Raw genomic sequence first — 12,952 nt, forward strand, 5'->3', positions numbered from 1 at the left:
AAATGGTGTGGAAATACATTCATTTACTCTGACTGGTTCTCTCTGAAATACTTCAGTCCTACTTCATAATGACTAAGCATTTGGGGTTATAAGGTACAGTTAGCCAATGCACACCTTCTGTTCTTGCACTAAGAAAGTTTGATGCTGTTCTCTTAAGGGTGGCAAAGAACATTCTCCCTCTGTTAATGGTGCAGAAAGGCCCTAGAAAAAAATTTAAGATTCACAACTTAATGTAGCCTTAAGATATGACACAGCAGGGCAGCTGAAGTCGCAGCTGATGCTATGAAATTTGACAGACTTCCAGTCCATTGGGCAAACTGCTTACTGTTCAGCTTCCAAAGCAGAGTGAAGCAAATAAAGAACGTTTATCTGCATCACTCACGTTTGAGTCAGGTTTTGTTAAAGCCATTGCTGACATAAGCACTTGCAGTAACTCAAGTTTCTCCTGTTTCAGTGGTCTGTACAAGCCAATGGTGCCCTCATGTGGCCAACAACCATCTCATCCACGTATAACTGAGCTATGGGCTTGTGGACTGCCTACACATTCCTCACACAATTACTGGGGCAGGCAAGCCAGGAATAGACCTGGCTCTATGCGAATGCCAAGAACAGAGCAAATACTCTAGTTAGAAAAATGTCAGAATCACTCAGGGGGAGGGAGGGAGCAATGGCAATAAATGCTTTGCAAATATATAATCCTTATATTTTCATTCCAGCTGGAGGAGGTGGTATCCATGTCTAGAGCAGGCTTAGGTTCTAGTTCAAGGCTAAGGTTTAATAGCAGTGAAACTGAATAGGATGTTTTTGCATCTGAACTTCAGGGTGAGCCTGTTCTGATTTTGTATCCAACTTGGAAAAAAGTAAGCAAGCCAGGTTTGCCTGAGGGGGATTTGACTTAGAACTTCCACCAGTTCAAAGAATCTTTTAACTTTTAATAACACAAACCTGCAAACAGAAGGGATTACCTCTGGTTTAATGATTTTTGTATTATGATAGCACCTCGAGGCCCCATCCAAGACTGGGCCCCTGTTGTTGCACATACATGTAATAAGAGACGTATCTGCCCAATAGAGCTTACAATCTAAGCGAGTAAGACGAAAGGTGGGAGAACATCATAATTCTCTCCATTTTAGAACTGAGAAACTAAAACCCAGAGAGATTCTGTGATTTGTCTACGGTTGCAGGGAATCTGCAGCAGAGGTGAGAACTAAACCAAGAACTACAAACCCATCTTTCATCTTTAGGGCTTTGTTTTTCTTTTAATAAAACGTCAAGCTCAACTTACTTAGGCTTTGAGTTCTAGCATTTCTCTGTACTTCATGGCAAAAATGACATACAAAACAGAGTAGCTTACGCACCAGGCAGGGGTGGCAACTAAACAGCATGAACCAGTGTGCTGCTGGTCCGCTGCCTTTCATTCTAAGTAGGATATTTCATAGGTATCTGGAACTAGAGAGAAGCAGCTTCATTGCTCACAGGTAGGAATCAGGAAGTAAGTGGTCTAGCCATTGCTTGCCTTGGAGCTATACTTGGTATGATTTACTTATGTTCAAACATTAGGGTTTTAAATGCTGCAGAGTATAAACCCACAGTATAGAAAATTGTATATAGAACTGGAGCCCTGCTCCTGCTTTTTGACAGGTTCCCAAATACAAGAACACTTGAGAGGCTGCCACCCTGCCCCCGTGCTCGGCTGTTACCAGTACAAGCGCTCAGTTGATTTGGTATTGGAAAATTAAACAAAAACCAGGGCTTGCTGGGAAGGCATCCTCCTGATGGGCCATTAACTTGCGACCCTATTCCCTGATGGCTCCAAAACATTCTGACTGTGTGGACTTTTAGGGCATGATGCAAGGCTTTCAGGAAGCAGCAGTAAGTTAAGGTGTTAAGGCTGGAAGGGAAGGAGCTATGGTTAGCAGTTTTCTGGCTTGGGGATTGCAGCAGAAGCAGCGGGTTCTGCTTTAGTTTGTTTTATGGGAGATTAACTTCAAGTTGAAGGAAGCATGTGGCTGATTTGCCCACTTCCTTTGCAGGTAACAGGCAGAAGAGCCTTATGTCAGCATAAGACCGAGGGCTCAAGAATAGAAACAAACTGAGGCCCACAAACTGCACTTTACATTTCAAGCACACCAAAGCAAGCTTTTCTATTTTAATGTAAACTTTAGTATAATGACCATTTTCATACTTACTCAAATGCTTTTGAAGTCACCACTCATCTTATTTTCAGAACTTTTGCCATCTAGCTCAATCCTATGTCTTGGCTTTCAGCAAGGATAGATTACCTCTATATATCTAAAAGTCAGTAAGTGTCTAGCTCTTGGGTGGTGGCAAAAGTGGAGGAGCAGAGGCAGAAATAGCCATAAGCATGCTCACAGATAAATTAGTTAACAATACTCAAAGTTAGCTGAAAAATACTTCACCTTTATAAAGCAGTATAGAAATTCTCAGGCTAAGTTTGTGCTAATAAATGGTGCAAGTGGGAAATACAATTAAAATATTAAGAAAGAGATTGACCATCTGGAAGATATACAAGCAGACCCTCCCTTTGCTGGGGAGCCCTAAATGCTTATACATAAGTGCAAGAAACAGTATTGACCACAGAAAGAGAACAATCACAGACAGTGTTCAAAAAAGTGATCACTTCTTTTCAGCTATTGCACAAGTTGTGACAATCTAGGACACGCACAGTAGGATTCTTACATCATAATAATGCAATAAACAAGGAACTGCACCATCTTTCATGGCCTTATGTGAACTATACATACACAAAAGCTGTTGCATTGTGTAAACTGGCTGTGTATCAATACAATTCACGTGAGACCAATCAAAAGATTAACTTGTAAATATTATGAAAAAGCTGTTTTTACCGGTTCTTACTTTATTTCATTTGTAACGTTTTTCAGAGTGTACAGCTAGTCTGGGTGTTATATATATAACCACTTCAGAGTAAAGAGAGGGGGTTTTTTTTTGTAAGCATAATCTTAATTGCTTTGGTATCTGGATATTTCCAAGGGGTATATTTGCTGAACCAGACTGGCTACTGCTAAACTGTGAATATGACTTGATTTATTCAAAAAAGGATATAGATATGGCTAAGCATTTCACATATTTTCACAGAATACAAAAAGTCCTTTTAAAATGGTTTGGGATTTCTAAGCACAAATAAAACCACTGATAGCATGGTGTACAGTAAGACGCTGACAACTCTGATTAAAAGGACTACAGAATTATTGTACGTTTCCCAAAGGAAGTCTGACTGGCACTTAGGGGAAGAATTTAAATTTTAAAAATCAGTAGTAGTTTGGTACAAGAGGTATAGCTTCTCCCATTGCCATAGATTAGATATAAAGTCCTGTCAGATATTTAAAAAGTAGATTTGGGGGGGAGGGGAGCATACACTTTTTTTGAACAGTGATTTTAGGCTGGTTTGTGTCTAAATGACTGGAAGTGTGAACTAAAAGGTGTTTACACAATATACACATTTCATTACTTACAAAGAGAAATAAGCTTAACATTTCATATTAAAAACTTGGGATATGGTAGGGTTAGTAGCACCATGAAAATGTTTTTCAAAACTGCAGTCTTGTTACTTTCAACATACTCAGTGCCGTGTGGCTTGTTTTGCTTTTTTTCTCTTGGTTGATCAGAAAGGTGGGTGCCATTTTGATACTGGGAGAGAAATTAAAACTTCATCTTCTGATCCTTTGTAACCTCCAGCATCTCTTCCATTTTCAAGAGGTCAATTCCTTGTCCCAATCCTTTTGTCCAACACGCACCAAGCAGCCCTTGGTTTGGCACTTTGGCGAGGCACACCTGAATCAGTTAAACAGTTTGGATTTGCTTTGTTCTTTCTGCACAGTAGCACCATTGTTGCAGCTGGAGGACAGTGCACCCGAGGAATTTAATTGTTTCACAAAAATCTCCAGGATGTTACGTCCTCTTCATACAAACTTGACAACGGCTAACACGTGTCCTCAGGTCTCCAGCTTTCAGTGTCTCTGACTGAGGTTTACTGGGGGTGGAAACACAAAAACACAAGCTTAGCACTTTTATTTTTTTGCTTGTGGAAGCTTCTTGCCTTGTATGTCCCACTTTAGTTCATAAAGCCTGAGGCCCCAGTTCAGCACAGCATCCCTCTACCCAAGAGCTTCAAAACATATTAGTGGGGCTTGCAGAACTGGTCAACAGCTTCCCTGAAACACAGCATGAGAATGTGCTTAACACCCTCGACTGTGGCTATGCTGCAGTACTGTCTCTAAACTCCCATGGGAGTTGAGATGTTGATTTCGGCCCAGTCTTTCAATATGAGGGAAGTCTTGTGCCAGCAAACAACTTCAGTCCGTCGTGCCTACACCAAGGCTTTAGTTCACAGGCACTTGCTGAACTAAAGAATGACTTTTGTCTTCCAGAAATGATGTTCCTCAGGCAGTAACAAAGAACCCTACAAAGTACTTTTCCTCAACAAGATGCTCTTACAGCTACAATCCTTCAGCTTCTTCTTTGAATGGAAAGATTTCATAACAGCAAGTGTAAAAAAAGTCATTGTACCATGAGGGAATACAGAAAATGGGCAGAATTACCAAATTATTTACTTCCACTCTGTGTGGGTGTGCCCACGGGTCACAGTAAAATAATCTATAGGCTCACCTGGGTAATGTCACTGCTTACAATTGAAGGGGATAAAGTAATTATTTTAAAAGAAGAAAAAATAAGCGAAAACTGTGCTTCTGTGGGACTTACCATAGTGGGTAAAAAGCCTGGGAAGATTAAAAGATCCGTGTGTGCTATTATTGGTCAGCCACAGCATATTCATACTGTCACAGGACCCTTGGTAATGTAGTGCATTTAATAGATGTAACAAGGGATGCCAAGGCCTGCGCCCAGCACGTGCCAAAAAGCACTCCTGAGACTGAGCCAGAGCAGACATGCCTGAAGACTTGTTAATTGTCACTGATAACTCCCCCTGCATGACTGCCTAATGCTAAAACAAAGTGCTACTAGGTTGTTCTCATTGGAAATGAATCTGTTTCCATGCACTAGATGGCCACTATGATTGTCTAATAGAGTGCAGGCCAACCTATTTGGTAGGTGTGCCACAAAGTAGCTCTGCACCCTCTCCAAGTGTCACTCTGATTCTGCCTGATCTGCTGCTCTTCCTTCTGCTCTCAGCCCTGTGCTCCCTGCCTTATCTGCTGCTTTGCTTTCTGCTTTCTTCCCCATGCTCCATGCCAGATCTGTCACTGCTGCCTGTCCTCTCCCTGATCTAATGCATGCCACACAGAGAAGCTGCCTATGTCACTTGTGGTACCCATGCTGCAATTTGGCCACCCCTGCAATTTGGCTACCTTTTGTGTATACAGCTAGTTCTCCACCATTTCTCAGTTTATCTGCATAATTGTTCATTTCTAGCATGGTGATAAAAATTGAGCCACTGGGAACTGTAAAAGAAACTGTACGAGTAGAAGCCTAATGAGTTTGCAGAATCCTAGGATGATACTCTGGCCCCAGAGAAGTTCAGGGCAGAATTTCCACTAATGTTAGTAGAGCATGGTTTTTCTCCTGTAAATACCAGTTGCAATATTTAAGTCTGTTTAAAGTTCAAGGAAAAACCCAGAAGTGATCACTCAGGGTCACAGTCTGCCATCATTACACCGAACAATGAGTATTCCTGAAACAGATCCATGCGTTACATTGGGGCTACTTTTGGAAAATGTGAAGAAGGGTTAAGAGAAAATGGCAACAGAGTGCACCTGAGCAAGTCTGGACAAAATGTGAAATATTTTACTAATTACGTAAGTTCTTGAAAAACTGGTCATATGAAATGCAAGACAGGCACACACACTTTGCCCAAGGTCTGACTGACATCAGGTTTTCTCATGGTTTGGGCACAAAGACAAGGGCCAAAGGTACAATAACCACACAGTTTGTAGGAATTCATAAAAAAGTTCTCAAGCAAGTTGTCTTTAAAAGTAAACCCAATTCCCCATGTATTCACTGTACTAGAAGTGATGGTTAAGAAACAAGCTTTCTTTTTCTTACCTAAACATTTCTGACATCTCTACAGTTGCCAGCCAGAAACTGTATGAGTTGGCATAGTAATTACAAGTACCACGACCGTGACACTCGATAAAAGGGGCTGAGCGAAATTCTTCCAAACAGGATCCTGGAGATGCTAAGGCCTGTCCAGAGCCCTCTGCACCTGCACTTGTGTGCTAGAAAACAGACAACTTGTCAGTTAGATTGAGAGCTGTAAGCACCAGGAGAAGGTGCCTGGTTTCAAGAATCATCACCTTAATCCTTTGCTGTGTTCATTGATATAATGCAGTATATGCAGTAATACCCTTAAAAAGGCAAAATTTACTAGGGTTACCATTTACAGTGGGGTCTGAACAGTGAGAAATAGCTGTAACATTGCAGATGCCATGGCTAGTAATGACACGTATGTACCTTCTTAATGGCAGCGACTATAACTTGTAACAGGAAATCCCAAAGCAGCTAGTACAAAACAGAAGTAAGTGCAATTTTTGGTGGGAGAGGGAGACGGTCCTTACCATCATGAAAGAATAACCAATCCAAAGAGAATCCCATCCTAGTGGACACGATGGTATTTGAATGGTCTGACTATGGACTGCTATGACCATGGCTGGAGCTTCACATACTACGCATCTGAATATGAGGAGAAGCATAAAAGAAACACATTAAAATAATGTACTCAATTAGCTGATATAAATTATGGTACATTTTATTTCTGGAGGGTTTAGGAAATACTCAAAAGTATTACTAGCTCAGCTATAATAATAACCTCTCAACCAGTTCTGTAACTGAATTAAGTAGTACTGGGTCATGTTACACCGTGCATTTTAAAGTAGTTGTTCCAAACGAGTCAGTGAAACAACAGAGAGACATATCAGAACAATCTGTATACACTATCCATAGAACAGATGAGATGTGCAGTGGCAGCATAAGCTTTCTACACTGAGTTGCCTATTGTACACTAATCCTGATTCTACAGTGTCGGTAGTTAACAAGCAGAGTTGATCCTCCTACTTATGTAAGCCTGGTCTAAAGGTACTGAAAAGTTCCCATTGGCTTCAGTGGGCCCTTAAGTCATCATCTGAGGCTGCTACAATCTATGCCAGCCAGAGAAATGGATTTGTATTCAAATCGCGCAACTACTCGAAAATGGACTCCAAGAGCACGTCCAGACAAGTGCAGACGTTTGTTTCCCTGGGGACAAGTAGCCGCAGCACACACCTTGTGCTGCTGGCTGCTGAGGTCAACTGTGCTGGCATCAGCAGCCTTACTTTGTGTCCTAGTGGCCTCCCATGGCTGCAGCCATGGCAAGAAGCCTGGCCAGCAGCCAGATCTTCCAGGGTCAAACCCCCACCCATGCTGCAAGGCAGCAGCATGGGGAACACCTGCATGTGAGGCGTGACACTGCAGATGGGTCTGCAGCACCACATACCGCACATCTGTGCTCGTCTGGATGCACCCCAAATGTCAACTCCTTTCACATAAACCACACAAACAACTGCTGCATGGCAGGGATGAGCAATACTGGTTACAGGCAAGATTTGAAATAGCAACCCAAAGGAAATAAATTCTTTCATTTTTATTCTTAACTAAGCTGGACACTTAGAGCCCAAATCCACTCACACAGGTTGGCTTCCCATTGGCTTCAGCTGGAGTTGTATCTATATAACCAATGGCAGTAATCGCCCAAGACTGATTCTAGGCAAAGGAATATTTGCAACCAATAAAAATGTAGCTGTTTTTAAGTAGCCAGAATTCAAAATCAATGTATCTGTAATAATTTCAAAAAAATTCTCTAGAATAAGGAGCAGCACTAACAGATTCAGTGTCATGCCTCCATGAAACCATAAGTATGGATTCTACACATCACCATACCCTTTTTGGGTAATGAACTCTGCCCTTCTGTGTGTTAACAGCCTCTGACACATTACAGAGGGAAACAAACCAAATTACATTGGTTAAAGCTAACTGCAAGTGTATAAATGAGAAGGCAAAGGAGGCCTTCAGTCTATTAATACTTTTAAAATATAGATTTAATCTGCTACTGTCAAACATCCATTGCTCCAACACTTAAATGTTTCCTAACTCAACATATCTCTCTTACACAGGACTTTGGATTCTACTCTGGGGCCTTCTTTAGATGTAGGCATAGGCATGTTACAAGTGTAACACATTCACCTTCATTAAATAACCTGTTTTTATTATTTCTCACAGAGACTGCACATAACTCATTAGTCTTTTTATCACCTCTTAATGTGCAGTCTTCAGGTTCTAAACCACAAATGTCTAAGGTGTGCTACTTAACCAGAGCCCCCATCAAATCCTACAGTCTATTTTGTCTCACCGGCTAATGAATGGCTGTATGCTCTTCCCAGTCAGTGGGTCCATGCTCATAGGCATTTGTTCTGGAGTAGATAGCCAGTAGGAATAGTCATTTCTTGATGCAAAATTGCAAACATTGTTGATGTTACAGAACATGAAGGGCATGGTGCTGAACCTGCGCAGACAGCTACCGGCAGTGCCTAGGAAAAAAAAAATATTCCCATATGAATAGAGAAAGAAAGGGCATTTTTATTTCACTGTGCTTGAAGGAAATGTACATTTTTTTAGGCCATGGATTCCAGCTACTCACTGGAGATCAAGTCTATGGTAATGTTGATCTCAGCATAACCACTCCACCTCTATCTGAATGATCTCCTGAACTGGTATATCCTTGGAGATCAGAAGGTGCCAGAGAACTGTGAGAAGAAACCAGTTTCTTGCCCCTTCAGAAAATTCCCACTGATACTGCATAAAATGCATCTCACCCAAGTCCTGGCCATGGGCTCTCTCATTTCCCTGGACGTAGAGAAGAGAAAATCCATCGTACAGCCTTGCCGTTCCTTGTGGGCACAATGGCGCATCTGTTGTCTGGCTGTGTCGAGTTATCAGGAATCCATGAGCAACAGAGGCTGCTCCAGGAGGACCTGGTGGGCCTTGCAAGCCGTCCGGACCAGGGGGCCCCTGTGTACCTCGTGAACCTGTTTCCATGGTAGAAGCACAACACAGACATTTGTTCCAGTAGTGTCAGCAACTCTTTGTACGTGTTTCAGCCAGGGAACACAGAAAACCATGCACATATGCATTAGTTCTCCCCTCCACTAAGTTTAAACCTTCTGAAAACAGGAGATTATTAAAAAGATAAGCGAATGTAAGTGGGAATTTAGGTACTGATGCAATTACAACTCCCAACTATTGTTGTCCTCAGTAGGATCAGTAAGCACTCAGCAGAGCTGACAAATAGCCCAAAAGAGCTTGATGCTCTCCACCCCTCCTGTTGAAACTGGGCAAGCAAGAATGCAAGACTCATAGGAACAAGATTACTCATAGGGATGGTAAGAGGGAGCCCAGTGATCAAGGTAATCTCTGGGGAGGGGAAGTCCTGAGGCTTGGTCCCTGCCCCAGGGATTGCTGGGATATTTTATCCAATAACTTTTCTATGCAAAATGCAACAGCAGTCTTTTGAGCAGGGACCATAACACAGGACTCCTCGCCTCCCACTTCTCAGGGGAGCACACTCATCTCTGAACACGTTACCCAAAGGCCAGTGAAATAAGGGGAAAGGATGCAACTGGTTTTGGAAACATAAAGCAAGTCATAGCCACCATAAAGTAAGTAGAGCTCAAACATGTTTCTGTGAGCCAGTTGAGTTGCTCTGAACTCCATGCTGGATTGACTGTGCACTTCCTGGAATTCTTTCCATTGTGATATCTGATCTTCTGCTTCATTATTTCAATGAGAAACTTAACTCTTCATTTTGCTAGCTCCCATGCCTCCTTATTTGTTATGGTCTTCATTACATGCCATGTGTTCTGTATACTACAAAGAGCACACTTAAATTCAAAATAGTGTAAATGCTGATGCCAGCTCTGCCCCTAGGATATTCAAAGTTACCAATTTAGGGCATCTTTAGACTAACAAAGATTGTCATGGTAGCTTAAGGAACAGACATGACTGAAGCAGCAGATACACTGCAGGGTAGGGCTAGGATTCAGAGTGACCTAGACAAATTGGAGGATTGGGCCAAAAGAAATTTCATGAGGTTCAACAAGGATAAGTGCAAAGTCCTGCATCTGTAGTAGTCCTGGGTAGTAAAACACTGGAACAGGTTACCTAGAGAGGTGGTACAAACTCCATCCATGAAGTTTTCAAAACCCAGACAGACAAAGCTTTGGCTGGGATGATTTAGTTGGGGATGGTCCTGCATTGAGCAGGGGGTTGGACTAGATGTGACCTCCTGAGGTCCCTTCCAACCCCAACTTTCTATGATTCTAACTGGAAAAGACATGGAACTCATTGCTGACTATCTTCCCCAGTGGTGCTTAAAGATGAGCATCAGTAAATTGGTATCATCACTCTTCCACCTGGACAATCATCAAGGCACGAGCACAGTGAATATCAGAGTAGACAACCACACCCTTCCTCATGAGCATACCCCAACCTACCTAGGAGTCACATTAGACCGTTTCCTTACCTATAAACATCGCATTCAGGCAGTCAGCAGTAACGTTTCTGCACAGGTTGTTTAGCCAGTATGACATGAGGTGCCAACTTCAAAGTGCTCAGAACCACTGCACTCGCAATAGTATATGCCAGGGGTCAGCAACATTTTTGGACAGAGTGCCAAAAGCATCTACAGCCTTGACTTGTAAGATGTTGGCATCCCAGGGACAGATGGTGGAGGAGCCGTGAGGGGCCCAATCCCCAATCCTTATTCTGGCAGTGCAGCCCTGGCCCCTTTCCTGATGTCTACCCTGAGGCGTGTGTGCCAAGCAAAATGCCTTCATATGTCACACACTGGCACCCATGCCAGGGATTGCCTACCCCTGGTATATGCCCCAACAGAATATTGTGTTCCTAAATGGTCCAGAAGTTGGCACACTATAAAGCATTACTACTTACTTAACAGTGCACTGAGACTCATAACAAGTTCCACAATTTGCACACACACAGATGTACTCCCTGTACTCTTGGGCATTAGACCAAAAATTAGACCAAGTGATATAAGAAGACGACCCTAACATCAGTACTGGCAACAGAGAGATAACAAAAATCACCTCCATCAACTATTAACTGAAGACCTGAACAAATGGGAGGATCAAGAGGCTCAAAAGTCAGAAAACAGTTTGTACATGAAGCCCACAAGTTGTTCAAAGAGATTGGGGATACTGAACCAAACCAGTGGGCAGTAACAGAGTGGGCCAACTGCTGGGAAAGTTCGGACCTATTTCTACAGCATTTTATACCAACACCAAACAAGTCCCCCATTCAGCATGACCTTAACAGAAGTGTGGGTCAAGTTGAGTAGACTGAGATCTGGATATGGACGCTTCAAAACAACACTTCACAAGATAAACATCTTGGACAGCTCTCTGTGTGAATGAGGTGCCCAACAAACAGCACAGCACTTAATCAAAAGCTGCAATGTTTACAAATGCTCAGATGGGGTAGATGGAATCTGCACATTGAGTGATAATACCACACAGTGGCTCATAGATTTGGAAGTTGGTATCTGATGCCATATGAAAGAGACTTACAAAGTCTATCCTGTTTAGATTCATAGATGTTAGGGTCAGAAGGGACCTCAATAGATCATCGAGTCCGACCCCCTGTGTAGGCAGGAAAGAGTGCTGGGTTCAGAGCACCCCAGCCAGATGCCCATCCAGCCTCCTCTTGAAGACCCCCAGGGTAGGGGAGAGCACCACCTCCCTTGGGAGCCCATTCCAGATTTTGGCCACTCTAGCTGTGAAGAAGTTCCTCCTAATGTCCAGTCTAAATCTGCTCTCTGCTAGCTTATGGCCATTATTTCTTGTAACTCCCAGAGGCACCTTGGTGAATAGAGCCTCACCAATTCCCTTCTGTGCCCCCATGATGAATTTATAGGCAGCCACAAGGTCGCCTCTCAACTTTCTCCTGCAGAGGCTGAAGAGGTCCAGGTGCCCTAGTCTCTCCTCATAGGGCTTGGGCTGCAAGCCCTTAGCCGAAAGAGTGGCCCTTCTCTGGACCCTCTCCAGGTTATCCACATCCCTCTTAAAGTGTGGCACCCAAAACTGGACGCAGTATTCCAACTGCAGTCTGACCAGTGCCCGATAGAGGGGAAGTATCACCTCCTTGGTTCTGTCTGTCATGCTTCTGCTGATGCATGATAAAGTGCCGTTAGCTTTTCAGATGACTTTGTCACACTGACGACTCATGTTCATCTTGGAGTCCACTAGGACTCCAAGATCCCTTTCCGCTTCCGTGCTGCCGAGCAGGGCATTTCCTAGGCAGTAGTTGTGCTGGACATTTTTCCTCCCTAGGTGCAGCACTGTGCATTTCTCCTTGTTAAATTGCATTCTACTGTTTTCTGCCCATTTGTCCAACCTGTCCAGGTCTGCCTGTAGTTGTTCCCTGCCCTCCAGTGTGTCCACTTCTCCCCACAGTTTTGTATCATCCGCAGACTTGGACAGAGTACATTTCACTCCCTTGTCCAATCCACTGATGAAGACATTGAAGAGTATTGGTCCAAGAACCGAGCCCTGTTGGACCCCACTGCCCACGTCCTTCCAGGTCAATACCAACCTGTCCACCACCACTCTCTGGGTACGACCCTCTAGCCAATTTGCCACCCACTGGACTGTGTAATCACCCAAGTCACAGCCTCTTAATTTGTTCACCGGTATGGGGTAGGATACCGTATCAAAGGCCTTCCTGAGGTCTAAGTAAATGACTTATCTACCCGTACTCCTGTGTCCACGTGTTTGTAACCTGGTCATAAAAAGAGACTAGATTAGTTAGGCATGATCAACCTGCTATGAACCGGTGCTGGTTTCCCCTCAGCATAATTTTTCCTGCTGGGCTCTCACATATATGAGCTTTAATAATCTTTTCAAAGACTTTA

General features: G+C 43.2%; 1 protein-coding gene across 5 annotated transcripts in view; it reads right to left on the bottom strand.

The window, feature by feature from the left end:
- Window positions 1-956: 956 nt before the first annotated feature.
- COL4A5 (collagen type IV alpha 5 chain) overlaps window positions 957-12,952 on the bottom strand; it is a 200,337-nt gene continuing 188,341 nt past the window's right edge. For all 5 annotated transcript variants that reach the window (XM_019521545.1, XM_019521547.1, XM_019521544.1 and 2 more), the window contains 5 exons: window positions 8,841-9,053; window positions 8,378-8,555; window positions 6,552-6,666; window positions 6,040-6,212; window positions 957-4,012 (listed from right to left, as the gene is read on the bottom strand). In XM_019521545.1, coding sequence (XP_019377090.1) covers window positions 3,931-4,012; window positions 6,040-6,212; window positions 6,552-6,666; window positions 8,378-8,555; window positions 8,841-9,053 — 761 coding nt within the window. In that variant the 3' untranslated portion in view covers window positions 957-3,930. The remainder of the gene's footprint in view (window positions 4,013-6,039; window positions 6,213-6,551; window positions 6,667-8,377; window positions 8,556-8,840; window positions 9,054-12,952) is intronic.

The sequence above is a fragment of the Gavialis gangeticus genome, unplaced genomic scaffold, assembly GCF_001723915.1.
Source record: "Gavialis gangeticus isolate Ggan-Ray unplaced genomic scaffold, GavGan_comp1, whole genome shotgun sequence".
NCBI classification, from domain to species: Eukaryota; Metazoa; Chordata; order Crocodylia; family Gavialidae; genus Gavialis; species Gavialis gangeticus.